The sequence below is a fragment of the Aethalodelphis obliquidens genome, unplaced genomic scaffold (genome assembly GCF_003676395.1).
Source record: "Aethalodelphis obliquidens isolate GAN/ISIS:26980383/991018 unplaced genomic scaffold, ASM367639v1 scaffold5, whole genome shotgun sequence".
In the NCBI taxonomy this organism is placed as follows: Eukaryota; Metazoa; Chordata; class Mammalia; order Artiodactyla; family Delphinidae; genus Aethalodelphis; species Aethalodelphis obliquidens.
The window spans coordinates 43,290,943-43,316,083 of record NW_020837949.1 but is presented as its reverse complement, the minus strand read 5'-3'; the positions used below and the strand labels follow the sequence as shown (position 1 = coordinate 43,316,083).

The following is a 25,141-nucleotide window of genomic DNA, read 5'->3' as shown; positions in this document are numbered from 1 at the left end:
TTAGTTTCCCTTCAGCTGGTTAAGTTACATGTCTATTTGGTGAATAAACTTTGCAGAAATAGCAAAATTTGTCTCTGTGTCACTTATAAATGATTTATTGTCTTTTTCATTTAACATTTTTATGTATCAATGGTATATATTTTAAAAGTCCCAGCCAAAGTCTATATTCCAGCACTGCCTACCTTCTATATTCTTCTGGGCAGAACATTAAAAAAGAAAAAAAAAAAGGGTTCTACAGTATATAGTATAAAGAAATTTCTCAGGAGTAAGTTGTTTTTCTAAAACCAGTTTTATATGAATTCTCAAGGCATTTGGCAAGTGTAGATTGGTGTCAAGGAAAATTATAATCCTAGACCAGAAAAACCATCAGGGCTTCAAAGAGTCACAAAGATCATACCTTGCTGTTGCAAAGCATCAGGTGATTTAGGCAATTAGCAGGTCTCTTTTTATGAAGATAAATAACTTGTGCAACTGAAGTTTTTTACTGAATGGGTACACTTTCTCTGTTGTTTTAATAGCTACCCCAAATGGTAGCATGGTTAAAAATGTATGCTAATCCTGGGTTTGGATTAGAAGTTTCAGCTAAATGCATGTTATAGGGGTATCTTAGGTTTTTTACTTCATGTGAGGTACAATAGAATGTAATCCAGTCCCCTATCCTATTTATACAAAATAACATAGTAGCAAAGTAGCTAAGAATTAGATTCTTGCTATGCCTCTGAAGTAAAAACCCAAAGTTCTCTTTTATCTAGCTAAAGGTTCAGCACATAGATAATGAAACACTTCTTATATGCTCATCTGGCATTTAAATCATCTCTATGCCCTTTCTTTTTTCATTTTGAACCTTATTTCACTGTTTTTTGGTAAAAGAATAATTCTCTTGGATACAAATTGGATCTTTTCAACCAAAGTAAAACTTGACACCTGGTAAACTTTTTCTTCTTCCTTATTGCAAGGCCTTTGCCATGTTGGAGTACGCAGCAAATACCATGACAAATAACATGGTTGAGTAGGAAGCATGTCCTATTTCTTGCCTGCTTCCAAGTCTCCCCCAGATTTAAAGTGTCTTTCTAACCAAAGGGCAGCCATGTGAAGAATAAATTAATTTCAGCAGTCATTAGAGCTGTCTGTAGCTTGGCGTTAGACAGCTGTGGCTAAAGGTGAATTGGAGAGATTTTTTTTTAAAGTACATGACAGATATATTGAGGTAGGTCTGTTGTTTCCATGTGACATCACTTGAGTCCCATTCAAACTGGGAGCCTGACAGTACCTGATTGTGTCCAGGATTTAAGAAGTAGTTTAGTATGGCTCCTAGTTGTGCTGGATTTTTAGGCAGACTGATTTTGAGGTTCACCAATTCAACCAGCATTATGGGACACCCACTGTGTACTGAGTACTGGAAAATTGAGGGCATATTGGGTGTAACTTCATAAGCATTTTATTCACATCACCAAATTTTCTAGCATTTTCAGTGAGGTACAAAGGAAAATCAAACAATGTCTCGCTCCCTGATTAACAAGCCTCAGAGAATTTCTAGAGCACAAGTCATATCAGGCAAAGTTGTGTGTCTGTGCGTGTGTGTTTTAATAGAATTGCTAAAGAAGTCAAAAAGGGAATCCAATACATGTAACTTACATAGCTTGTAGTAATATATTGAAACAGGTTCTCATGACATTTTACTTGAAACTGGATTAAACTTGGCTACAGAATGAGCAGTGTCCCATTGAGTGACACACAGAGAGGGCCAGGGAGCACTGCAGAGTTATCAGCTCTCCTGCATCGCCTTAGGAGGCGGTAGTTGGTAGTGTGCCTCAAGTACCAGGAGAAAGCTCTTCCTTTTTCAGTGTCATTGTTAGTCTAACAGAAAAAGTAGAATTTACCAGCTGTTACTAAACTGAAGTAAGCTTTCAACTATAGGAAATAGTAACCAGGAGTGTTGTTTTACAGGTGAGAAAACTGAGCCTGAGAGAGGTAAAGTAACTAGCCAGAGGTTGTACAGCTAGTAAGTAAGCATTACCAGCATTCAGATTTAGATCTAATAGACTCCAAAGTCACGTGATCATTCCATCATCTAGAATGTCATTAAGCCCCAGTTGCAATTTGATATAGCCATTAATATATCAAAATTGTTTCCTAAAGTACATTTATTTGTGTTAATTTATCTACCTTTTATGAATTATGCTTTCATAGTACTTTTAAAACTTCTCTTATTATTATTAATATATATATATTTTTTTTTGCGGTACGCGGGCCTCTCACTGTTGTGGCCTCTCCCGTTGTGGAGCACAGGCTCCGGACGCGCAGGCTCAGTGGCCATGGCTCAGGGGCCTAGCCGCTCCGCAGCATGTGGGATCTTCCCGACCGGGGCACAAACCCGTGTCCCCTGCATTGGCAGGTGGACTCTCAACCACTCCGCCACCAGGGAAGCCCCTCTTATTATTTTTAACAGCTTTATTAAGATATAATTTACATGCATACAATTCGCCCGTTTAAAGTGGACAACTTAATGATTTTTAGCATATTCATGGGTTATGCAACCATCACCACAATCTATTTAGAACATTTTCATCCTCCCTAAAAGAAACTCCACACCCATTAGCAGTCACTTTCTATTTCCTCCTGTCTACCACCCACCCCAGCCCTAAGTAATCACCACATGCTTACTATGTTTATAGATTTGCCCATTCTGGACATTTCATATAAATGGAATAATACAGCATGAATAATACAAGACAGTCACAAAAAAGACTTTTTGTGACTAGCTTCTTTAACTTAGCATAATATTTTTAAGGTTTATCCATGTAGTAGCATGTGTAAGTACTCCATTTCTTTTATGGCTGAAGAATATTCCACTTTTAATTTATCCATTCATCAGTTGATGTACATTTGAGTTGTTTCTACTTTCGGGCTATTATAAATAATGCTTCCGTAAACATTTTTGAACAAGTTTTTTAGTGGATATATATTTTCATTTCTCTCGGGCATAAACCTAGAAGTGGAATTTCTGGGTCATATGTTAATGTTTAACTTTTTGAGGAACTGCCAGATTGTTTTCCGGAGTCACATACCATATTTCCACTGGCAAGGTATGAGTGTTCCCATTTCTCCACATCCTTGCCAACACTTGGTATTGTTCATCTTTTTACTTCTCTAATTTAATTTTCATAATCCTATGAATTAGTCAAAGAAAAACATTCTTACTGGTATTGTATAGATAAAAGCTGCAAATCAACAAACATTAAATGAGAAACTCAGTATGTGTATAAATAGAGGGGAAGAAATGGATGGATAGATGGGGAAGGAGCATGGATAGTTCAAAATAAATCATACAAAAGTAATTTAAAAGTTTTTGCATCTGACACAGCTATGATGGTTGTTAGAGATCATATTTCCCACCCCTACATTTTAAAGGTGATGAAACCATAGAGCCCTGAAAAGGGAAGTACATTGAACACTGACCTAAAGTTGTTTAGTAGGGAAGCCAGGACTAGAATCTCTGTCTTCTTGGCTCCCAGGCCATTGCCTGTTCCAGCACAGCCTATTGCATTCTGTCCTGGGGGATATATAAACTCATCCATATCATAGGAACTCCATTTTCCTAACTCGTTCATCCATGCTGACCTTTTGTTAAAATAAACCTATCTTAATTCGTATGAGGTATTGGAACATCAGCAAAGCTGAAACCTCCCATTGGGAAATTTTGATAGAATTTGTTCCACATATTGCCTATGATGAAACTGATGTGCAGGCAGAAAATCAATGCAGGCAAGGTTACTTGGTGACGTTTCTTGGGTCAGATGGCTTGGGTGTGAATTCTGGCTGTCACTTGCTAACTGCGTGACCCTTTCTGTAATTCTGTTTCCTTATGTTTTAAATGGGGGCAGTACTAGTATCTACCTCATAGAATTGTTTTGAGAGTGAAATGAGAGAATCCCTGTAAGGACGTTAGCACAGTGCCTGGCTCCTAGAAAGCCCTAAGACAATGTTAACAATTATTGTTATATACCATCAACTTGCTTAGACCACGGAAAACATTGTACTCTATGATTTATAGAAAATAAATCAATCATTCCTTTTAAAAAAGTAGCTTCACTAAAGGAGCAGGCCTAGGAAATAGCTGTTTTCTAGTCTTCATAATTTTGAGTTATATAGAACATAATTAAATTCCCTTTGTTAAGAGAAAAAAATTTACTATGTTAGCTTCCCATCCTTTACAAATTATGAACTAATTTCCTTTATACTGTAACTTTGGGCAGAAACCAACCTGGAAATTTCAACCTATGTTAACAGCCCCAACAATGGGAAAACTTAACTAAAGCACATATACCTGTTATTGCTACAATATATTACTAGTGTTTTTCCTCAGTGTTATTGTTTGATTATCAATATAAAAATCCACCGGATTACCGGATTACTTTGTGCCAACTGTATACGTTTGTGTATCAGTGAGAAGAAAGGGCACCCAATGGGGAATCAGGAGACAGCATTAAAATCCCTGTCCTTCCCTGCCCTTGTTCATTACCACAGGCAGTGTGCTCATCATTTGAGCATTAAGCTCATCAGAGCTCTAAGCTTCTGTTTCCTCATCTGGAAGTGGGAGCCGAGGTGATCAACGATTTTTATCTCAGAGGGTATCATGAGGACCAAGTGATAACCTGAGTATAACAGCACTAGCCCAGTGCCTGGCCCACAGTCAGGGCTCAGTAAATGACAGCTAAACAGCAATGTAGTGGGGTTCTGTATGCCATACATGAGATTGGGAGCCAGATTCGATGGTCAGTTTAGGTGAAGAAATTGGACATGTCTGTGTTCACATAGTATGATTCATGTCTACTTTGCTGTTGCTGCTGCTGCTTTCCTGTAACCAATTTTAGAGCCTATCTTGGCAGCTGGAAGTATTTGGGATTAATTTCACACTCACTTTATGAGTTGAGCGTTTTCCTGCAAGCAGCTCCCTGGGCCTCTGCCTCATTACTTTGGCATCAATTGATATGGCAGTTGGATAGAGATGTCCTTTGGGGTCTCCATTTTATTTGGAATCCTTCAATTTGAAAAAGCAAAACAAAGGCCATCAACACATTGTGCTTGAAATCGTTAGCATTTATTTTTTCCTAAACCTCTCCCTTTCTGTAGTTCTGTTGAACACCAGGGAACACACATCTTGTACAGCCAGTGATGAGCACTGAAAAATCACTGTCCCTCAAATGTAAGCCCTAGCAGCTGGTTGGCCTCATTTCTCAGTTCCAGGTGAGCTGCGAGATCCTCTAGGCCCTGGTCAGACAGATCTAAATCTTGATGGGTCTAGTTTTTCCATCCCTTTTTACTATGTTAATTCTGCTAAATTCATTTGGCTCTTGTGGAGAACAAAGTAAACTTGGCTATTACGTGTAAAACTAAATTGAGAACATGGAGATCTGTTTAGTATTTCACGCTGGCCAGTAGGTCAGGAAGATTTTCCTTGGGGGTAATTTACATAAGGAATTGTTTATCCCATTTCTTTCCAATTTCTGTGACCATTTGGGGATAGCAGACTCTTTCCACAATGGCACAGAAATATATCCAGCGAGACTGAAACTTAGAGAAACGATGCTTCTCCAGGATTGATGTATTTTGGGTCTTGCTCAGGAAAGATCCTGTGGCTTGGGCTGCTGTCTCACTGAGAAGTCATTCTTCCACCACAGCTGTGTTTAGCAAGTTGGGTGGGTCCACGAACTGACATGCTGTTACACTTAGTAAGAATTTTCCCTTGATAGTGAGGAACGTGCATAAAAGCCTCACTTAAGTCCCAGCAAATGCTCTAAATGTTTGCTGTGATCCGATGGCTACTTAGAGCACAGCCTCCATCAGATAACACCCATACTCAGAATACTCTGTGGCTCTCCAGTAACCTGCACACTCTTCACCTTGACATTTTGGTTCCTCTACAGCAGTTGCCCAGATGACCTTTTTTGTCTCATCAAATGCTCTTCCCAAACTGGAATATTTGCTCCTTCCTGAACAAGCAGCCTCTACATTTGTGCTTTAATGCACTTGCTCAGGTTGTTTCCTTCACTTTTAAAGCCCCCTTACCCAATATCTATTCTTGAGGACAAATTTCAGGTACCTTTTCTCAGTGGCATGCTGGTAGGTATTTACCAACTGGCTATTTGTGAGGAGCAGGGTGGGTGGGAAGCCTAAGTTTATAACAGTTGTTGATTTGCATGTTGTAAATACTTCCACCATGGCTGATTTCAAGCTTCTAGCATGAGGTCACTGAATGTGGAGTTGGGAAGAAATGGGCAGTAGCTCACCATTGCAGAGTGTTGCCGACATACAGATGCAACAGGCATAAATAACCTCAAGGGCCTAGATAACAGTAAAATAATTAGGAAGTAATGCGTTTTGAGTATTTATTACTTTTGTTTTCATGTAACTTATTTTTAAGTTTACATAATTTAATTTTTAGCAATGGCCATGTTTAACAACTGGCTCACAAAATTCCTGAAAACTGAATAATCAGTCCTTTCTCCTGAGCTGGTAGGAGCTGGCTGAGCCTGGTCCAGTGGCCACTGCTGCTTCTTCCACCTTTTCCTTCCCAAGGCCTTCTACACTCACTAGTAGTTAGGCCCTTCTCCGAACCTATAAGGTGCTTCAGGTCTCATGCAGACTTCAGAGTGAGAGACTCCAAGTCGAATCCTGCTTTCTCGTTCACTAGATGATGGTCAAACTGGCTACTTAATTTGCAGTTCCCAGTGCAAAATGAAAATGCAGGGCCCTTGTTAAAAGGTAGAAGAAAGTGCTATTGAAACAGCTACTAAAATATAAAGTTCTTTCCTTTCTTCAGTGGTCTCTCTTTCACACCTTCTGGTGGTGCTATTTAATGTTATCTCAAGTAAGGAAAAATTAAAATTTTAAATTGTTAGCATGAATTCTATGATTAATCTTTATATTGTGCGATGCCAGTTTTAAATGCAAATATAAGAGCACTTAACTCTCTGAGTTAATGAGCATATCTCCTCTGATCATGTGCATGGTCCATTATCCTATAGACTTCACTTACAAAGCACAAATTCAAAAATAAAGTTATTATGACTTTCAAGACAGAGACAACAGGGCCTTAAACCAAGCATGGAGCACTTCTAAGCACAGACACAGTTGGCACACCCTATGTACAGTACTGGGCACATTCCTTACATCTGCTGAGCCTCAGAGGCCTCATCTATAAAACAGAGATCTTGCCAACTAAGTCTCAGCGGAGGCGTGAGGATTGAACGCACTGATACCTGTATGGCACAGAGCAGATTGCTTGGCATACAGTTCATGCTCAATTAATTGGAGGGCTTATTATTAACATAATGATCATAATGTTAGTGGTATTCTCCTCCTTAATAGTCTATAGGGTCTTCCCTATATTGTCAGTGTTTGCCTCCTTGACCTATTTTCCTTTCTCCATTATAAAGTCTTTGAAGATGGAGGTTATCTCTGTTGCCATTGAATTCCCTGTAGTGCTTCCTGCAAATTCTTGCACATCCCTGGCACTCAGGAGGTGTTTATCACCTTGATCTTTGTATGATTTGGACTTATTGTAAGCATCTGTGTCATAATATGATGGCCCCCACAGTGAGGCTTAATTGATAACATTCACAGGAAGAAGATGAAATTAAACTTAGATTTTTAACAGGAGTCAGTTGTAATCATGGTGAGGGTTGGGGAAGCAGATAATTCCAGGTGTTTTGGTTTAAGGAAAGTGACTTCTCCATCTCCTCGAGGGAACTTCTTGAAGTAATGGGGAAGGGATGAGTTCCAAGCCTCATTTGAGTAAAAGAGGCCCCAGGGATATTAACTCTGGCCCATAGTAATCTGCCCCTTAGCTAGCTTCTTTCACACTTACTTTCTGTGCTGCACAATAAGGACATTATTACAGTAATGCTTCTTTCCACTAATTGGTTGTATATGTATGTTTCCTGTCCAACAAATTATAAGATCCTCATGGGCTACAGGGTATCACGTACCTTTGAATGCAAATGAAAAGTAGCACGGTAGTAGGCACTCAGTAAGCAGTGTGCTTTGTTAATGCTTACCTTGGTCCCAACGCCCAGGGCTCCCTCTAGAGCTGAATGTGAATTGTGATTGCCTTTCATAACTCCTGCAAGTGGCAAGGAATCCTGGTTTGCCCGGGATTGTCAGGCAAGGGCCTTCAGGTGCTTTGTCTTTCTCTAACCTACATCTCTTTTCCAGTGTCTCCCAGATACTCTGAGGACTGTCCCCTTATAGCCCTTCTCCTACATGGAATTTGGGAGACCACACAGCTGCAGACTATACTTGTTTGACTGATGATTTTTTAATAGGCCCTTTGGGCCAGTGTCAGTAAGCCGTGAAATATCACCAAATGGATCATCTGCACTAGACTTCTGAAACTCATCTGAGCTCTAGTCCCTCAAGCTGGTGGGGACGTGTAGAAAGGAGCTTACATTGCCTCGGCGTTTGCTACTCCAGTTCTGGGGGCTGTCATGTGCCTTGAGCCTCTGGGCTAATCAGTTCCTTACTTTTAATGAGCACAAAATTCACCAAGACATTAAAATAAAATAAAACACCAATGGGCTGTCTTCAGTGTTCTATCCAATTGTTACTTTAGTTCTTTTTTCCACAGGATTATTCAAGAGGATAAAAAAAAAAAAAGCCAATTCTACTCACTCCTGCCAGTTTTATCCTAAGTAGATTTGGCATTGTAAAGCTAACGCACCCTGAACATTTTTTTCTTTCAGGTCCCTGTGGGCTGGTGCCTGACATTTGTGTTAAAAATGACATTGCTTGATTGGTCAAATGTTTGAACATTATCTACCTTTTAAATATAGTAAAGAAATATTGGATATTCCAATACCATGTAAAAAGTAATAGAGGAAGACAGTTATTTTCTGAAAAGGGTATTATGAAGTTATTATTTGAAATTCCAAGGTAAATGCAGTTACTTTGATAAGAATTTTTTAAATTGATCAAGAATTTTTTAAATTGATCAATCTCTGTGACTAGTAATAATGACCATAATAACTGTATTAGAGGTTACTTATATTATCATATATTGTAGAAGGTGAATCGATGGTGAAGCAGACACTGAACAATGTCCCCATTAAGCTGATTTCGTGGATATTTTCATCTCTTGGCCATATGGATTTGGAATTACTTAGGGTATTTTTTTAAAAGAAGGAAGCGAACAGATGAATGATAACTCTTTTATTACTCAACATAGCTTGTGTTTGTGGAAGACAAAGTTCATGAAGTTGTTTTAAAGAAAAACAAGAGTGTGCCAAATGTAATTTGTTGAGGGCTGAAGAATTGTGAAATTATCCCTAACTGAAGTTTGTAATTTCTGCAGGTAATCTCTCTAGCAGATGCAGTAGAGGAAAACCAAGACAATCTGTTCCAGTCATTCACCAGGCTGAAAAGTGCCACCCATTTGGTGATTCTGCTGATCGGGCTGTGGCAGAAGCTTAGCGCCGACCAGATTGCTGTCCTGGAAGCGGCATTTCTGCCACTGCAGCAGGACACTCAAGAATTGGTAAGGACCCACAAGCCTGCAGTGGTAACAGCCAGCGTTATTGAAAAAGGTGGTGGTTTTAGGAAAATATCACATGGCTATCATGTTTTCTAAGGTATCAAATGAAAGCTTGGTTTTGTTTTGTCTTTTTACCCAAATCCTGTTTTCCTTTTCTTCAAACCATAATAAAAATGTCAAGTAAAGGCCTTTTTTTTTTCTAGAGCTATTTAAAAAATAGGTATATAGTCCATTTTTATGTGGTATCCAATCTATTTTTTATATACTCTTCAATCACTTAGAAGCCAGGGAAACAGTCATTTGACCGCCAGGGTGATGGCAGTAAACCTTCAGATTATCTAATCCTTTCCTTTTCCATGAGAGAGAACAATTCAGCCATTTTAATTTGCTCAACGTTCTTAAATTTAAGTGTCACTTCAAGGGTTAGAGAGAACTGAGGTAGCCTCGCTAAATGACAGGGATATTTTTTTACATTTATGTAATTCTTTATATGTAGTTTATAAACTCTTTTACTCTTGATCCTTTGAATAGGCAGTTTAGAACAAAAAGGGAAAAAGTGGGGGCATGCATTTGGAGTTTTTGGTGAAGGATGATATAAATAAACATCTTAGATGCTTTGAATCATTGAGGTATGTGACTACCAGGTGCCGTTAACGCATGCTTTTATTTACAAAGAAATATATACTTCTTTGAAATCAGAGACGCTTGAACTTATTTTTTTGTATTGGAGGAAATTGTTTCAACAAAAAAGTCATTTCAGATCCATTTTTAAACACAGATGTGAAAACATGGTACTAAAGATAATAGTACTAAAACTGAAATTTTGGGGTGTTAACTAGGTACCATGTTTTCTTTTAAGTGTTTCACAAGGATTATCTCATTTAATCTTAAACAAGGACCTATAATGTAGTTAAGGTATTGTTTTCATCCCTGTTTTACATATGGGAAAATTTAGGCTTTGAGAGTTAAGTACCTTTCTGAAATTAGTGGGTGGTAGAGCCAGAATTTGGACCAAAGTCTGTCTGTGTCCAAAGACATGTTTTTAACTTGTATACGGTATTTTACCAACAAAGTCATGAACACGATTTTGAAAATCACAAGCTTTGTCAGTTGAATCTAATTTTCTATAGTTGGGTCAAAGGGTTGTCAGAATAAAAAAAAAAAATCAAGCTATATTTTATATCCTTAACAAAACAGTAAAAATAAATTAGAAAAAATTTAGAGTACACATTATTTTTAGATTGATAAAATTACAGCTAAAATCGACCTTTGAGAAGCTAGAAATGTACACTGTAATAATAGAAATTAAAGAATAGAATGGTTAAGATTATATATATTTTTTTTAATTTAATTTTATTTATTTTTTTATACAGCAGGTTCTTATTAGTCATCAATTTTATACACATCAGTGTATACATGTCAATCCCAATCTCCCAATTCATCACACCACCACCTTCACCCCCCACCACTTTCCCCCCTTGGTGTCCATACGTTTGTTCTCTACATCTGTGTCTCAACTTCTGCCCTGCAAACCGGTTCATCTGTACCATTTTTCTAGCTTCCACGTATATGCATTAATATATGACATTTGTTTTTCTCTTTCTGACTTACTTCACTCTGTATGACAGTCTCTAGATCCATCCATGTCTCTACAAATGACCCAATTTTGTTCCATTCTATGGCTGAGTAATGTTCCATTGTATGTATGTGCCACATCTTCTTTATCCATTCATCTGTCGATGGACACTTAGGTTGCTTCCATGACCTGGCTATTGTAAATAGTGCTGCAATGAACATTGGGGTGCATGTGTCTTTTTGAATTATGGTTTTCTCAGGGTATATGCCCAGTAGTGGGATTGCTGGGTCATATGGTAATTCTATTTTTAGTTTTTTAAAGAACCTCCATACTGTTCTCCATGGTGGCTGCATCAATTTACATTCCCACCAACAGTGCAGAGGAGTCCCTTTTCTCCACACCCTCTCCAGCATTTATTGTTTGTAGATTTTCTGATGATGCCCATTCTAACTGGTGTGAGGTGATACCTCACTGTAGTTTTGGTTTGCATTTCTCTAATAATTAGTGATGTTGAGCAGCTTTTCATGTGCTTCTTGGCCATCTGTATAAGATTATATTAATAAGAATATTAACTATTACTATCACTATGAACTCAGATTTAGTAGTCAAAAAGACTTGGGTGGCTTGAGGTGCTGGTTCCAGCAAAGTCCTTCTGGTCAAGTTTCTTAGCTGATCTAAATCTCTGCTTCTGTAGCTCTAAAATGGAAACAATTATGTTAGCTGTCCAATAAATTGTAATAAGAATTAAATGAGATAATTGGATAGAGTGCTAATCATCATTAGTAGTGGTTTGTCTACTTTATATGTATTATTTATAGTCCTCACTAAAGCCGTGCAAGGTAGATATTACTACCTTTTCATGGTGATTTGTCTCCTCGACTACACTTGAGGTCAGGAATTATATCTTACTCATTTTTATATTCTCAGTGCCTGGCACAATGCCTGACCATAGCGCAGTTGACATTTGTTGGGGTGAATGAATGGAGATAAGGGTGGAAGCTAACAAGAGGTGATTTGGCAGAACAGATGCAGTGGATCGAGTCTGGAGCATGAGGAAGCAGGGCAGGGCCAGCTGTATAATTTACGAGGTTGAGTGCAAAATGAAAATGCAGATCCCTTGTTCAAAAAAGTAGGAAGATATGCTGAAGTGCTGTTAAAACAGGTACTAAACACATAGCTTTTTAGTTTCTGTAGTCACTCTCTCATCGTGGTATTTTTGTTTGCTATTTATTTATGTAGTTCTAAATAAAGAAAAATTTAAAGAATTGCCACAATTATACAATATATACAATACATATACAATATATGCAACTTGTGTTTTGTAGCTCATATGCATTTTGTTCTTATGGAACTGCAGAATTGCTGCACAAAACTTAACTGTCTTTATTTTACTTCTTAACCAGTGCACATCTACCAACACTCTCTACCTTCAGCTTCCTGCTAAGTAAGGAAGGACTGAAGGGAAAGGAGCTCTGTGTCACTCCATTTCCCTTTCTTTCTATGTTATCATTTTCAGTGTAAGTGGTTGGTTAATACAGGGAAGTAACAGGAGTGTAGTGGGTTTCCTTAGTCATTCCTGTTTCTTTGAACCTGTTGCCTTCTTTCTTAATTCAAAACAAGTTCTGGTTCAAATGAAAAGCCTCTCAGGGCTGTCAGTTCCTTCGCTTAATCAGTCTAGACAGAATAGGCCTTCCCCCTGCTTACTTTGAGTCTCTGTGAACTCCCACTCATCCTGGGGCCATGGGAATTCCTGAGCTATGGGGCTGTATGGGAATGGGGGGAAAAGAGGGAGGAGGCATGCATATTGCACATATTTTCCCTTCTCACACGCGCTTCATTGTCTTATCAGACTTCACTTACAACGCACAAATTCAAAGATTAAATTATTAAGAATTTCAAGATGATGACAACAAAGCATTAAACCGAGCACAGGGCCCTGTGCAATTACACAGCTTGCATGCTTCTGAAGCTGGCCCTGAAGCCTGCTTAGACCCAAAGGAAGAATTTCCTAGAAATAAACATTCTCAAATGTAGGAATTGAGTCCCAAGAGAGACTGTGGTATTTCTGACTCCAGAGATCTTTAAAAACAGCTTCATTTGCCAGGAGTATGTAAGTATGCTCATCCCTGTAGGCAGGTGAATGGACTGAGCATCTTCTCAAAGCTCCTTTCTACCCTGCCTCTGTATTCTCTACTGTCATACCTCCCAAATCATGTAAGAAAAAATTACTTCAACTCTCTTCTGAATTTGATGAGATTAGAAGGTGTGTATACTTGTTATGTCTATCGAAGTCATTAATGAGACAGGACATTTGATAAAAACATAACTTGGAGAAGAATGAATCAAAAAAGACATTTTAATACTGCTTGTTATGCTCTTCATCTTTAATTAGGTTGTGGTATTCACTTTGGACTTATACTATTGAGACAGCTTATATATCTTGAGAAAAAAAGGAATCCTTTTTCATTCTTTAAGACGTACGCATGCAGTATGTGGTTTTGACATGCTGGTTCACAATCCTCCACATTATGCCTTCAGACCTCACAAATAAATGTTATGTGATGGGTATGCCGCTGAGACGTGAAAATGAAATATGCAAACCTGAAATAACTTGGAAGGAGGGTGAGGCGGGGAAGAAAGGAGTCTCTGACCAGAATGTTGAAATATATCCCATATTGAAGTTATTATGATACCACAAAAATCTGAATGTAATTTAGACGGTTTGGTTGAGGGTGGATGGCAGAATACATTGTGAGAGGGAGAACTTTAGACATGTGGGCAACATTTTCAGAAGAGACTCTCAGTTCAAGGTCAGATGTCCCCACAGTATTGAGAGGTAAGAGAAAGTGCTCAGAAGATGTTTTATTTGCGGTTCAAACAGCACTGCATAATGGTTTGTTGTATTGTTATTTAGATGGCATGTGTCACAAGACAGGCTAAATACCATAGTCAACTCTGGAATATTTTCTTCTTAATAGCCTCGGTTTCACAAAGCAAAAATGTTTAGAATTCATTATTGCTAATGAAAGGTAGTGTTCTTCACACTATATTATCAGTATTAAAAAAATACCATCCCATTTGGAACAGAATTCATCAGTGTTTTCTTTGATCTGTCTCTTTAGTAACACTTTTCCATTTTTGCCACTTCTCAGTACTTTTGGAGGGCAAATAAATGCTGGTGTTGCTGACTATTATATGTGATTTTTTAAGTTGCTGAAAGTTATATATACCAAATGTGTTTTTGTAGGGATACTCCCTATCACTTTAAGAAAAACGTTAAATGTTTTATTTGGCGTCTCCAAAAAGAGGTCATAAACATAGTTCTGTCGGTGGATTTGATAATATAGTATTATCCCTATTGTCTTCCTGTGATGCTGGAAAAGTTTTACCTAAAATAGTGTTCTATCAGAGTACCTGTTAGGGAAACTCTAAAATGAATTTTCTTACTTTTCTGAGGATATTTCAGAGTATTTGGATCCTCAATGCAGAATTTAAATATGCCTCTACTGACCCTCTATCCACTTGAAGCTCTATGGAAAATACAGTCTCCTTAGACTTACCTAAGTAAGTCTACTTAGGTCAATGTGTTACTGGTTTGAGCCTGAGAGAGTATTTAATTGTGATATTACACACATCTCCCCCTCATTATGCTGTACAGAAGCCAAAAGCTGCAAAACTACACATACCTCAGGACTGGCCTAAGAGGAAAAATCTTTTATCCAGTTCATTTGTTATCCATTTTTTCATTCAATGAATATTTATTGAGCACATGCTATGTTTCAGGCAGTGTTCTAGGCACTTAGCATACCTCAATAAACCAAATAGACTTGGTACCCATCCTTTGGGGATTTACTTTAACATTACAAGCAAACATATTCTAGTCATATTCTGTTGTAAACATATTGGCTATCTAATATGGTAGCCACTTGTCACATGTAGCTATTTAAATGGATATTTAAGTGAATTAAAATGAGGTAAAATTAAAATTTCAGTTTCTCGGCCACACTACCTGTATTTCAGCTGCTCAATAGCCACATGTGGTGAGTGGCTACCACACTGGACAGTATAGATACAGAATATTTCCATCATTGCAGAAGTTTCTGTTGCATAGCACTATCAGTCATTAAGAGGGAAAGGGTTTTTTCAGTTGAGTTAATAACTTAAGCACATTTTAACAAATTAGTGAAAGCAGGGTAGGATACTGCAGCCCTTATTTCTGGTATTCTGGGATCAGCCTGGTCATTTTCACAATAACCATATATTTTCCCAGGAACAAGAAACTTCTCTAGGGAGATGTGTGCATCTGCATAAAGGAGAGGCAAGAATCTGGCACAAGGGCTGCTACTCCCCCTTCATATGGCCTTGGTAGACGTTATAATCATCATAGACTCTTTCCTGTTGAGCTGACACCATGGCCTCAGAATCCTTTTGAATACAGCACTCTAGGTAGTTACTGTCCCTTGGAGTTGGTATGTGGCTGAATCCTTTTTGCCCTTCCTAATCTCTATACAGATCTGCTTCTTATTTTCCTAGTAAACAGCTTAGATGACTAAGATTCTGTACGGTGAAGTCCCGCAGATGGCAGGAAAACAAGGAGAAGCAGTGCTGGTATTTCCAAATGGCTGTCTCAAACAACTTCTGCTCTAAATGTTCACGTGTTCCACTTGATTCCAGAGGAATCTCTAAAGAGCAACAGTGCACTGGTTTGGGGGCCTGATTACGTACAATCCTAGAGTTGGAAGGAATATTGGCACGTTGCATAGCATCTTGCCTTTTTCTTTTCTTTCAAAGTGCATTTAATATCTTTAGTAACTGTTATCTGCTATTTGAAAAAAGAAAAGCTTTATTGTGTCCTTTAGAGGTTTAATAGTTACCTTCCCTAGTACTGAACTTTAAAATCCCCTGGGAAAGTTAAGATGGAAATTTACATCAGTGGAGGAAGGAGATTTGGACCTTCAGCCTTACTTTTTGATTGATTATTCCTTTTACAAACTGATATGGAAAGAGAAACTTATTTTTAACATTTTCAACATGGTTCATGTGAGAAAACAGATGTTTATAATAGGAAATCCTATTGTGTGGAGGGACTTATCAAGACTCACTTACAAGACTTAAAGACTTCTACGTCACAGGTCAGATTTGATGCAAGGGCCATTGTGCCGCCTGTCTGGATTGAGTGATGACTGAGATGGCTAATCATTACTATTATTAATGACCTCTTCTTAAAAGGCAAACAAGAGGAGGAAGTCTGGTGTCAGTATCAAGCCTGCCTTTATGACTGCTAAAGTATCATCACAATTATAACTGTCTATGGGAACATAGTGCAGAAAGTAAATATTTTGGTAATTCCCATGATCTTAGCCAGCAAGATAAACATGAAAGAATTAGTTTTATGTTCATAATGGCCACATACTCTGTGTTGTTGCTAGTTAGGTGCAACTGGTGTTATGTAATACTTGACTAGAGTTGAATATAATGTATCTCAGAGCTTTTCTGATGACCTGCTTGCAGTTTTAAGAACTGAAATAGTTGAAATACATCAGAATAGGAGCCAAGTAGAATACATTTACAGGTGGTGACGTGTAATTTTTTAATCTTTCCTTATGTATATCAAATATGAAACAGCGCTTTAATGGACACATTTAATATTATTCATGCATTTAAGAATAAAGAGACTAAGTAAACAAACAAAGAATTGATTATTTGAAGCTACACTCTCACTGTATGTGAGATCCTTTGTGAAATAAGGTGTGATTTAATTATAAATAAGTAAAGTAAGTAAAACTCATGCTACCACAGTGAGGAAAATAATGATCATCTCCATGCTTATAATGCTTACCAATTTGATTCCTGGCTGGAAGTGTATTTACTTAGTTCAATTTCCTTAAAATACCTTTACTGTGCCTAACTTGAGTCTACTAATTATAAAGAGATGATTTTGCCATTTCTGGGACCTTGCATTCTTTTACAAATGTACACTTGGAAATTGGTGACTCTTTCCTCTAAAACCGGCGCTCCCTCTTTGCTGTAACCACACGCAGAGCTGCACCTCTAGGTTTAGTCAGTCACCCTAGCCTGTGGTTGTTCATTTGGAAATGTTTCTGGGAACCCCCCTTGGCTTGCCTCCTTGTTATTCTACCTGGCTTTCTGTGGTGGCATTTGAAGTAGCCTTTCTACCCATGTTTTTGCCTTTCTACCCACGTTTTGCCCTGCACATCTCTGCAAGACTCAGCCCACTGCTCTCCTGTCACACATCTGCTTACATACTTTCCATGGCTCTCTTTGCCCCTGGTCGAGTTTGGATTCCAGTGCCAGGCATTCAGGACTTTCAGTCACTTGGCTCCACTGTATCTTCTTTCCGAAACTCCTTTTCTGCGACTTCCCAGCTTCCCCACTTTGTTCTGGGAAAGCTGACTTTGCATGGATACGCAGCTTCTTTCCATCAAGCAGGGCTAATAGAGCTTTTTTTCCTCACCTAAAATAGTGTCCTCTCTTTACCCTTCTATCTCCCTTCTTTAAGAGGCAGATCAATTTTCATTTCCTCCCTATTTATTCTGGCTTTCATTCTCTTGTGAATTTCACTTGGGGGTATGACATAATTTAGCTCTCATTTTATACTCTAAAATTGAATATGTGCTTGTCTTGTATTCTAATTTAAGGACAGATTCTTTTATATCCCCACAGAATTAAAGCTTAAATTAAGCATATAGTCGGATATAAGATCTGTGGATTGCTTGATACCCCATTTACTTTCATAATGTTTCACACAATTACAGATTGTCCTCCAACAACTGTGTAGCTTTTTAAAAGTCATTTTTAAAAAAGGAAGCGATCTATTTCCATTTTGAATTAATCCTTTTTTTTGCAAGCAACCTCAAATTTTTGGGGCATTCTATAAGAGAAAACTTGATCTTTCCTGTACAGATGGTAAAAGATATAGGTAAACTGATAGCCAGACCACCACACATAAATATTTATACATATTTTCATTCACATATCCTGTAATTCAAATCAGTTAACATAAAAATTTTCAGTCTTACCAGTGATGAATATATGCAAGTGTAAACAGCTATTAGGTACACTTCACCTTTATTGATTTAGTCAAATTTGGTAATAAATACTACTAACAGACATGTAGTGAAATAGACACACCCAGCTATTTCTGATATAGTCTTTCCAGAGAGTCCTCTAGGAAAATGTGGGTCATAAAACTAATCCAACACTTGGGCACCAGTAATCTAAGTTAATGCACTGAAAGTAGTAAACTAAAATCCATTTGGTACCATAATGTTTATATTTATAATTATGAAATACCGCAAGCAACCTAAATGCTAATAGTTAGAAAATACAAACTGTGGTATATCAGTTGAATAGAATATTATGTCAGACTGGGGTTCACATCCCTTTTAGAGCAAATACTTAACTAGCTGGGCATCCTTAGGCAAATTACAGAACTCTTTAAGCATTGGTTTCCTTATCTGTACATTGGTGAACGAGACCAGACCCCAAGGACTGGTTCTGCTTCGAAGAGAGTTGAGAGTGGCCATCCAGCTTTGATTTCACCTTACTTTCTCTTTATATTCCTACTGAACCAGTAAATAAATGGTGCAGAGGAAGAACATGACATAAAGAAAGTGAGTGAACTTGGCTCCCCAATGCCTTTCTCATGAAGACATGCCCAGAGTTTGATGGAAAACACAGTTGGTGCCGAGTGAGGAATCTGCCAGTTCAGAGGTGCTCAGAACCAGAAACTCACTGCCCTTCACACAGTTAGGTTGGGAGAAGGGCCATGTCAGCATCTGAGGAGCTGTTACACATGGAATTTCTCTTTACATTTCAGGTATATCCTTTCCTCTACTATGTGTTTTTTTTTTTTTTTTTCCACGTAATCTGGCTTTCCTTAGGTTTGGCTGTGGTCTACTATTCATGATTTACTGAAACACAATAAACATTGAATAAAAATATATATAAAATAAGGTTTTTCTTCTTCAATAATACTTATCCAAATTCTATTTCCTACACAAAGTAAGAAAGTTACATTGCTCATTTGGTCTCAGTGAACTGGACCATGTACTGAGCCTCCTTTGGGTGTCTTCACCATCATTTTTAGATTCAGGGTTTTGATGTTTAGTTATCTATGTCAACTGGAAGACCAGAATACCACTACTACCACTACCACTACCACTACCACTACCACTACCACTACCACTACCACTACCACTACCACTACTACTACTACTACTGCTATTATTAATAATACCACAGAAGTGCTAAACCGTATTTAAAAAAAATATTACTCATGTGAACTCATTTGGAAACTACTTGTCAAAGATGTGCAGATGTTAAGGACACCTTTTATAAACCTCTTAAGGTTCATAGGAGGATTAATTGAGGAAATGTACATAAAGTGCTAAACGTGGTGCTGGGCATATACAGTCTCCAAGAATTACTAGCTCTTGTTACTACTACTTCAACAATAGAATGCCATCCATTGTAAGTGACAGCATTATTTTATGGACCACTTAGAAAAAAAACCAAACACTGCCAATTAAACTATGACATAGTGTGTTTTATCACTTAAAATTTGAGCTAATTATTGAAAGATTTTAGATACACATTTTATCACATCTTACTCTTGAGCCTCAATAAGAGGAAAGCAGCATAGATTGGTTAAGGTATTCCTGAAACTTCTTCACATTCAAAGTTTGATTCTCTTAAGTCACCTTGCAACTACAGGTGATCCCTATCTGTGTTTTTACACACAGCATTGTCCTGTGTGCCATGAAGAGCATTTTGATGCAACTTTAAGAGTGTACCACTGTTGCCTTCATGATTTTTTTCTGAGTCCCTAATATCCATTCTAAAAGTTTTCCATTTTGACTAAGCTCAAAGCTTTGTTTTTTTCCTTCAGTTGAATCATATATTGGTGCAAGAAGCTTCTATCCATAGTTAGCAAGAAATTTTAGGCAAATTGATGTTTACTGCTTTAACAATAGTCCTGTGTGATACATTAATTAATCAAACCACATCTATCCCAGAGATTTGGCAATTTCTCTTACTTCAGTTGCATTGTTTGACAGAGGATAGTAATCTGTGTGCATGTATCTCAATAACAAAACATAATACATTTCTCCTATCTGTATCTTCTTGTTTTACATCCTGGAAGGCACTTAGCTTTTGCTTTGAAAGAACATATGGAATTGTTGTCATTCTTCTGTCATGAATATTTGCTTCACTAATGTCAAATTTATACTTCCAACTGTTCTATTCTCATGCCTTTCCGTGCACACAACTTTTTTGTTCAATGATGAGTCATAGTATAATTTTGATATTTTAAATGATAATCAGTTTGACAGGAAAGTATGGCCATTGCACATCCATCAATTGAAGTGACAAAATATGAACAGCTAAGACAAAGACTGCGCATACACAGGCACTGACAGCAATAGCATGACTGGTGCCTGGAAGCCAGCGGTTGTCAGATGCCGCCGAAATTGACACAGTCTATTTCAGAGATGTTAAAATGTGAAAAAATTGCTCTGGAATTGATGGAACGTAATTGTAGGCATAGAGTAAAAGATTTTAATTACAGTCATTTTTTATTAACAGGAAATTTGTGAGTGGTTTGAATTGGGGACAGGAAGTTATAGGAAAGGGCAATGCCTTGGTGTTCCATCTTGGAGCAGGCATCCTTAACCAGAAGCAGATTTCATATAAATAGGAAAGATCTTACCAGTTGTTGCGCTTTGAAGAGAAAGCTGCAAATAAACTGTGAGAAGTAGTGAAGGTTGCTATCACTCTTAATTTGGCAGATTGCATAACATGATTATGAAATCTAAGCTTTGATTTCACTGATATGTCATTTATGAGGACTGCAGGAACACAGGTCTTCTCTCCCACCACAGTGAATGAGACTATGTGGATGAAATCACTGATATTGTGAGCAGGAATATACTTCACTTTCTGCATTTAAAGTGGTGAAACTTTCCAGTTTCCTATGAAATCTAATTTCTGTGGTTTAATGGCAGTGATCAGCTGCAGTGGTTAGTTGTTTTCTAACCCATTGGCTGTAAATTCAAAGTCATAACCATCTCTATATAATTTTTAGCAATCTCAGAACCACATCCAATAAACTTCACTAATTAGAAGACATCCCTGTTTTGTAGAGAAATAAGGATAGAAATTAAATACACACACACACATACACATTCATACACACACAGAAGATATGGGCCTGCCTCCCCCAATTCAAAGAAATGTAAGAAAACTAACTTATTGAGCGTTATTAAGTACTACGCATTGGCCAAGGACTCTGCATACATTACCCCACTTAATCCTCACTCTGTGCTGGCTGCTGTTTGTGCTTCACCCGTGTCCCTCCACCTCCTGCCATTCCTGAAAGCTTCTACATGCTGGACACCTGCAGTTTTGCTGCTTGAGGATTCTCCCTGTTTGGCAGAGGCTGTGCAGCCACATGTTTGATCAGTGACTGACAGGGGTTGGTGGATTAATACGCCAGCTCCCTCATCCCTCCAGTTGGCAAAGTCCAAGGTGCATTACACACCACCTCCCAGAGTAGTCCAGCAGGCTTGCACCAGTTACCTACAGCAGTAACTGCTCACAGCCCAGCAGTTTATTGTCTTCTCCCCCTTCCCCCTCTCACTTACTCACTTCCCACCAGCACCTCTTGGATCAGCTGTCAGATAAACTACTTGCATCCACATCCTTGCTTCACAACTATTACTTCCAATTTATAAATGAGGAAATATGCCCAAGGTCATGTAGCTAAAAAATAGCAGAGGCGAGATTTGAACCCAAGCTAAGGAGCTTCACAAAAATGAGAAACCTGACTCAGTGGGGGAACTTTTGACAAGGTGATCATACTGAAGTTTTATTCTTCTCCAATATGGCTACTTTAACAAGGATAAATAAAATTTATATTGTGTATTATATGTACCCGTGCTGGATTCTATATTAGAAAATGCTAACAAATTTAATCTACTTATTTGCTTCACATGACACTAAAAAGAACTCAAACTATATAATTGATTTTTTCACAAAGTTGACGGGAAGGTACCTTATTATGTAGACAATTACTATTTAACTTTGAGATTTGTGCTGCTGTGTTGCTGTTATCTTAGCTTGATTGCTGTGAAAAATGACATGAACATTGAATGGTGTACAGTCAGTCACTTCAGATCCCATTTTCTATATTTTTTTCTTCGGACTTGAATTCTATTTGAAAGAAAATAGAAATAGAAATCTAGTATTTGGACCTTCCTTTGCTGTTTCAGATCCACCAGTGGCTTTGACCAAGAAAGAAATAGGTAGGCAAATCTTAAAATAGTGAAGCTTCTGGGTGGTCCTGAAAAGTACAAACTAATTAAAAGGAAGAGAGAAACACAGAAGGAAAGGGATCCTAAAGAAAAGTGCTTTACACTTAAATCAGTGGTTTCATGTGTTTTGGGACATTTTTTCTTGAATTTGGTTATTTCCTACTCTTTGAGATTTTTAAGAACACAGCGTTGTTAGGGAGGAGTTGATGCCTTCAGTTTATTTACATGGCTCTTCTCTTGTCCTAGCTTCAGTAAGATTTTCCCCAGGCTCTGTCAGATATATGGGTATTTGGGGAGTCTGTGACCCCATGAATCTTTTAAAAAAATAATTAATTAATTAATTTATTTATTTATTTATTTTTGGCTGTGTTGGGTCTTCATTTCTGTGCGAGGGCTTTCTCTAGTTGCGGCGAGCGGGGGCCACTCTTCACCGCGGTGCGCAGGCCTCTCACTGTCGCGGCCTCTCTTGTTGCAGAGCACAGGCTCCAGACGCGCAGGCTCAGTAGTTGTGACTCACGGGCCTAGTTGCTCCGCGGCATGTGGGATCCTCCCAGACCAGGGCTTGAATCTGTGTGCCCTGCATTGGCAGGTAGATTCTCAACCACTGTGCCACCAGGGAAGCCCCCCTGAATCTTTTGATTCCATAATAAGAATGGGCTCTCCAAGTATTCTCAGTAATGAGTCCTTGAAATGAGCATCTATAACTCAGACTCATCAGAGTCAAGTCTGACCATTGTTATGTTTTCAGGGGATGTGGTGTCCCAAGGCCATTCCTAGATGTTAGTTACAGTAGTCTATGCAGGTGCTAAAAGCTTTGACCCATCCAAACTGGCACAAATTATAGTGCTTTTTGATTATGCAGTAAAATCTTATTTAATTGTATACAGTATAGACTGTTCACTTGGATAAAGAAGCTGATTTGAATTTTGGTTCCATGAATATGTTAATTGTGACCATAAATTTTCTGGGGGAAGACCTCATATGATATTTTCTGCCTAAGGTGATCTGATGAAAATAGATTGAAAGGCACACATAATGAAATGGGAAAAAAGTGGTCTGTAGTATAGTGACCAAGAGCATGGAATTTAGAGCCATACAGTCCTGGATCCCATTACAGCTCTTACTTTTAATAATTGTGTCATTTGTGGTGAAATGCTTTGCATCCAGCACCTTAGTTGGAAGTTACAGTACCAATTTAACAAGATAATTATTTACAAATAATATTTGTAAATTTCTTAGCGTACTTTCTAGTACATAAGAGGTCCTAAATAGTTTTTTCTCTTGTTGTTATTTCTAGTGTCATTATTATTCACAAGAACCAGCCCCCGAAAGATCAACTTTTAGAGACCACTCCCAGAAGTAAGAATAATAGCATGGAATTCAGTAACTACAATTGCTAAATATGTCTCATTAAATCTAAAAGCACCTGGCAAAGACAATTATTTTTCTGATTTTTAACTGTTGAGGAAACTGAGACCCAGAGACCTAAAATAATTTTCCCAGAGACATACAGCTTATAAGGAAAGGTGCCACATTTTAGGCTAGGTCTTCCAACTTCTAACCCAGTGCTCTTCTCATGAGCCATGCTGCCTCTTACATGGAAATACATAAGCAAGCATAAGTCATAGCCTGAGGTGGTGAATAAGTGAAGGACCAAAGCTGCATGTTAGTGCAGGTAACTAATGACCTCAGGGGAAAAAGCAGCCACGAATTCAGGACTCAATTTCCTGGGCTTCCCTTGTACCCTGGATCTTGACCTGGTAAGTACTATCTTGTTAGCTTTCCTATACCTTCAAAGAAGTGACTTTTGTATATGTTTTCTCTAGTTATTCTCAGTGGGATAATTGGTCCAAATGATCTAATCTACCATCACCAGAAGCAGGTTTCCCTTGGAATATTCATTATCAATTTTATTTTCCAGTCTTAATATTTTTGTAAGTTGTTTCTGAATAGTGCATGTGACTGGAAGCTTTTGCCTGAAGCAGACTTTAATGCTTAGTCAAAATGATTGGCTAGGGACTTGCCTGGTGGCGCAGTGGTTAAGAATCCACCTGCCAGTGCAGGGGACACACGTTTGATCCCTGATCCGGGAAGATCCCACATGCCATGGAGCAACTAAGCCCGTGCACCACAACTACTGAGCCTGCACTCTAGAGCCCACGAGCCACAACTACTGAAGCCCGTGCGCCTAGAGCCCATGCTCCGCAACAAAGAGAAGCCACTACAATGAGAAGCCCGTGCACTGCAATGAAGAGTAGCCCCCGCTCGGCAAAACTAGAGAAAGCCCGCGTGCAGCTACGAAGACCCAACGCAGCCAAAAATAAATAAATTTATTTTTAAAAAAATGATTGGCTATGTGGGACATCATTAACGTTTTGTTTTGTTTTAAAATTGAATACGGCTCTCCAGGATCAGGTTTCATGATAATTCAGGTAATCTACTTGTGTTCCTTCCTCTGTCTAAATCTTTGGGGTCAGAATGGGAGTACAGGTCAAATGCAAATTTCTTAGCAAAACGTAACTTAGAAAAAAGTATCAGAGTAGGTTGATTGGAAGCAACCTTGTGTTTTCTGCTTGTACTGCTGCTAAACTCCATGAATATTGCTTAGCTTCTGTTTCTCAAAAAGGTTTTAGATTTTCATCCAATAGGAAGCAACGTGCTTCATTTTTCACAATGCTGTGTTGATAAGGCAGGCAC

At 38.2% G+C, this 25,141-nt stretch overlaps 1 protein-coding gene across 16 annotated transcripts in view; it reads left to right on the top strand.

Moving 5' to 3' along the window:
* BBS9 (Bardet-Biedl syndrome 9) overlaps positions 1-25,141 on the top strand; it is a 442,463-nt gene that overhangs the window by 348,620 nt on the left and 68,702 nt on the right. For all 16 annotated transcript variants that reach the window (XM_027102231.1, XM_027102227.1, XM_027102230.1 and 13 more), the window contains one exon: positions 9,353-9,535. In XM_027102231.1, the coding sequence (XP_026958032.1) occupies positions 9,353-9,535 (183 nt within the window). The remainder of the gene's footprint in view (positions 1-9,352; positions 9,536-25,141) is intronic.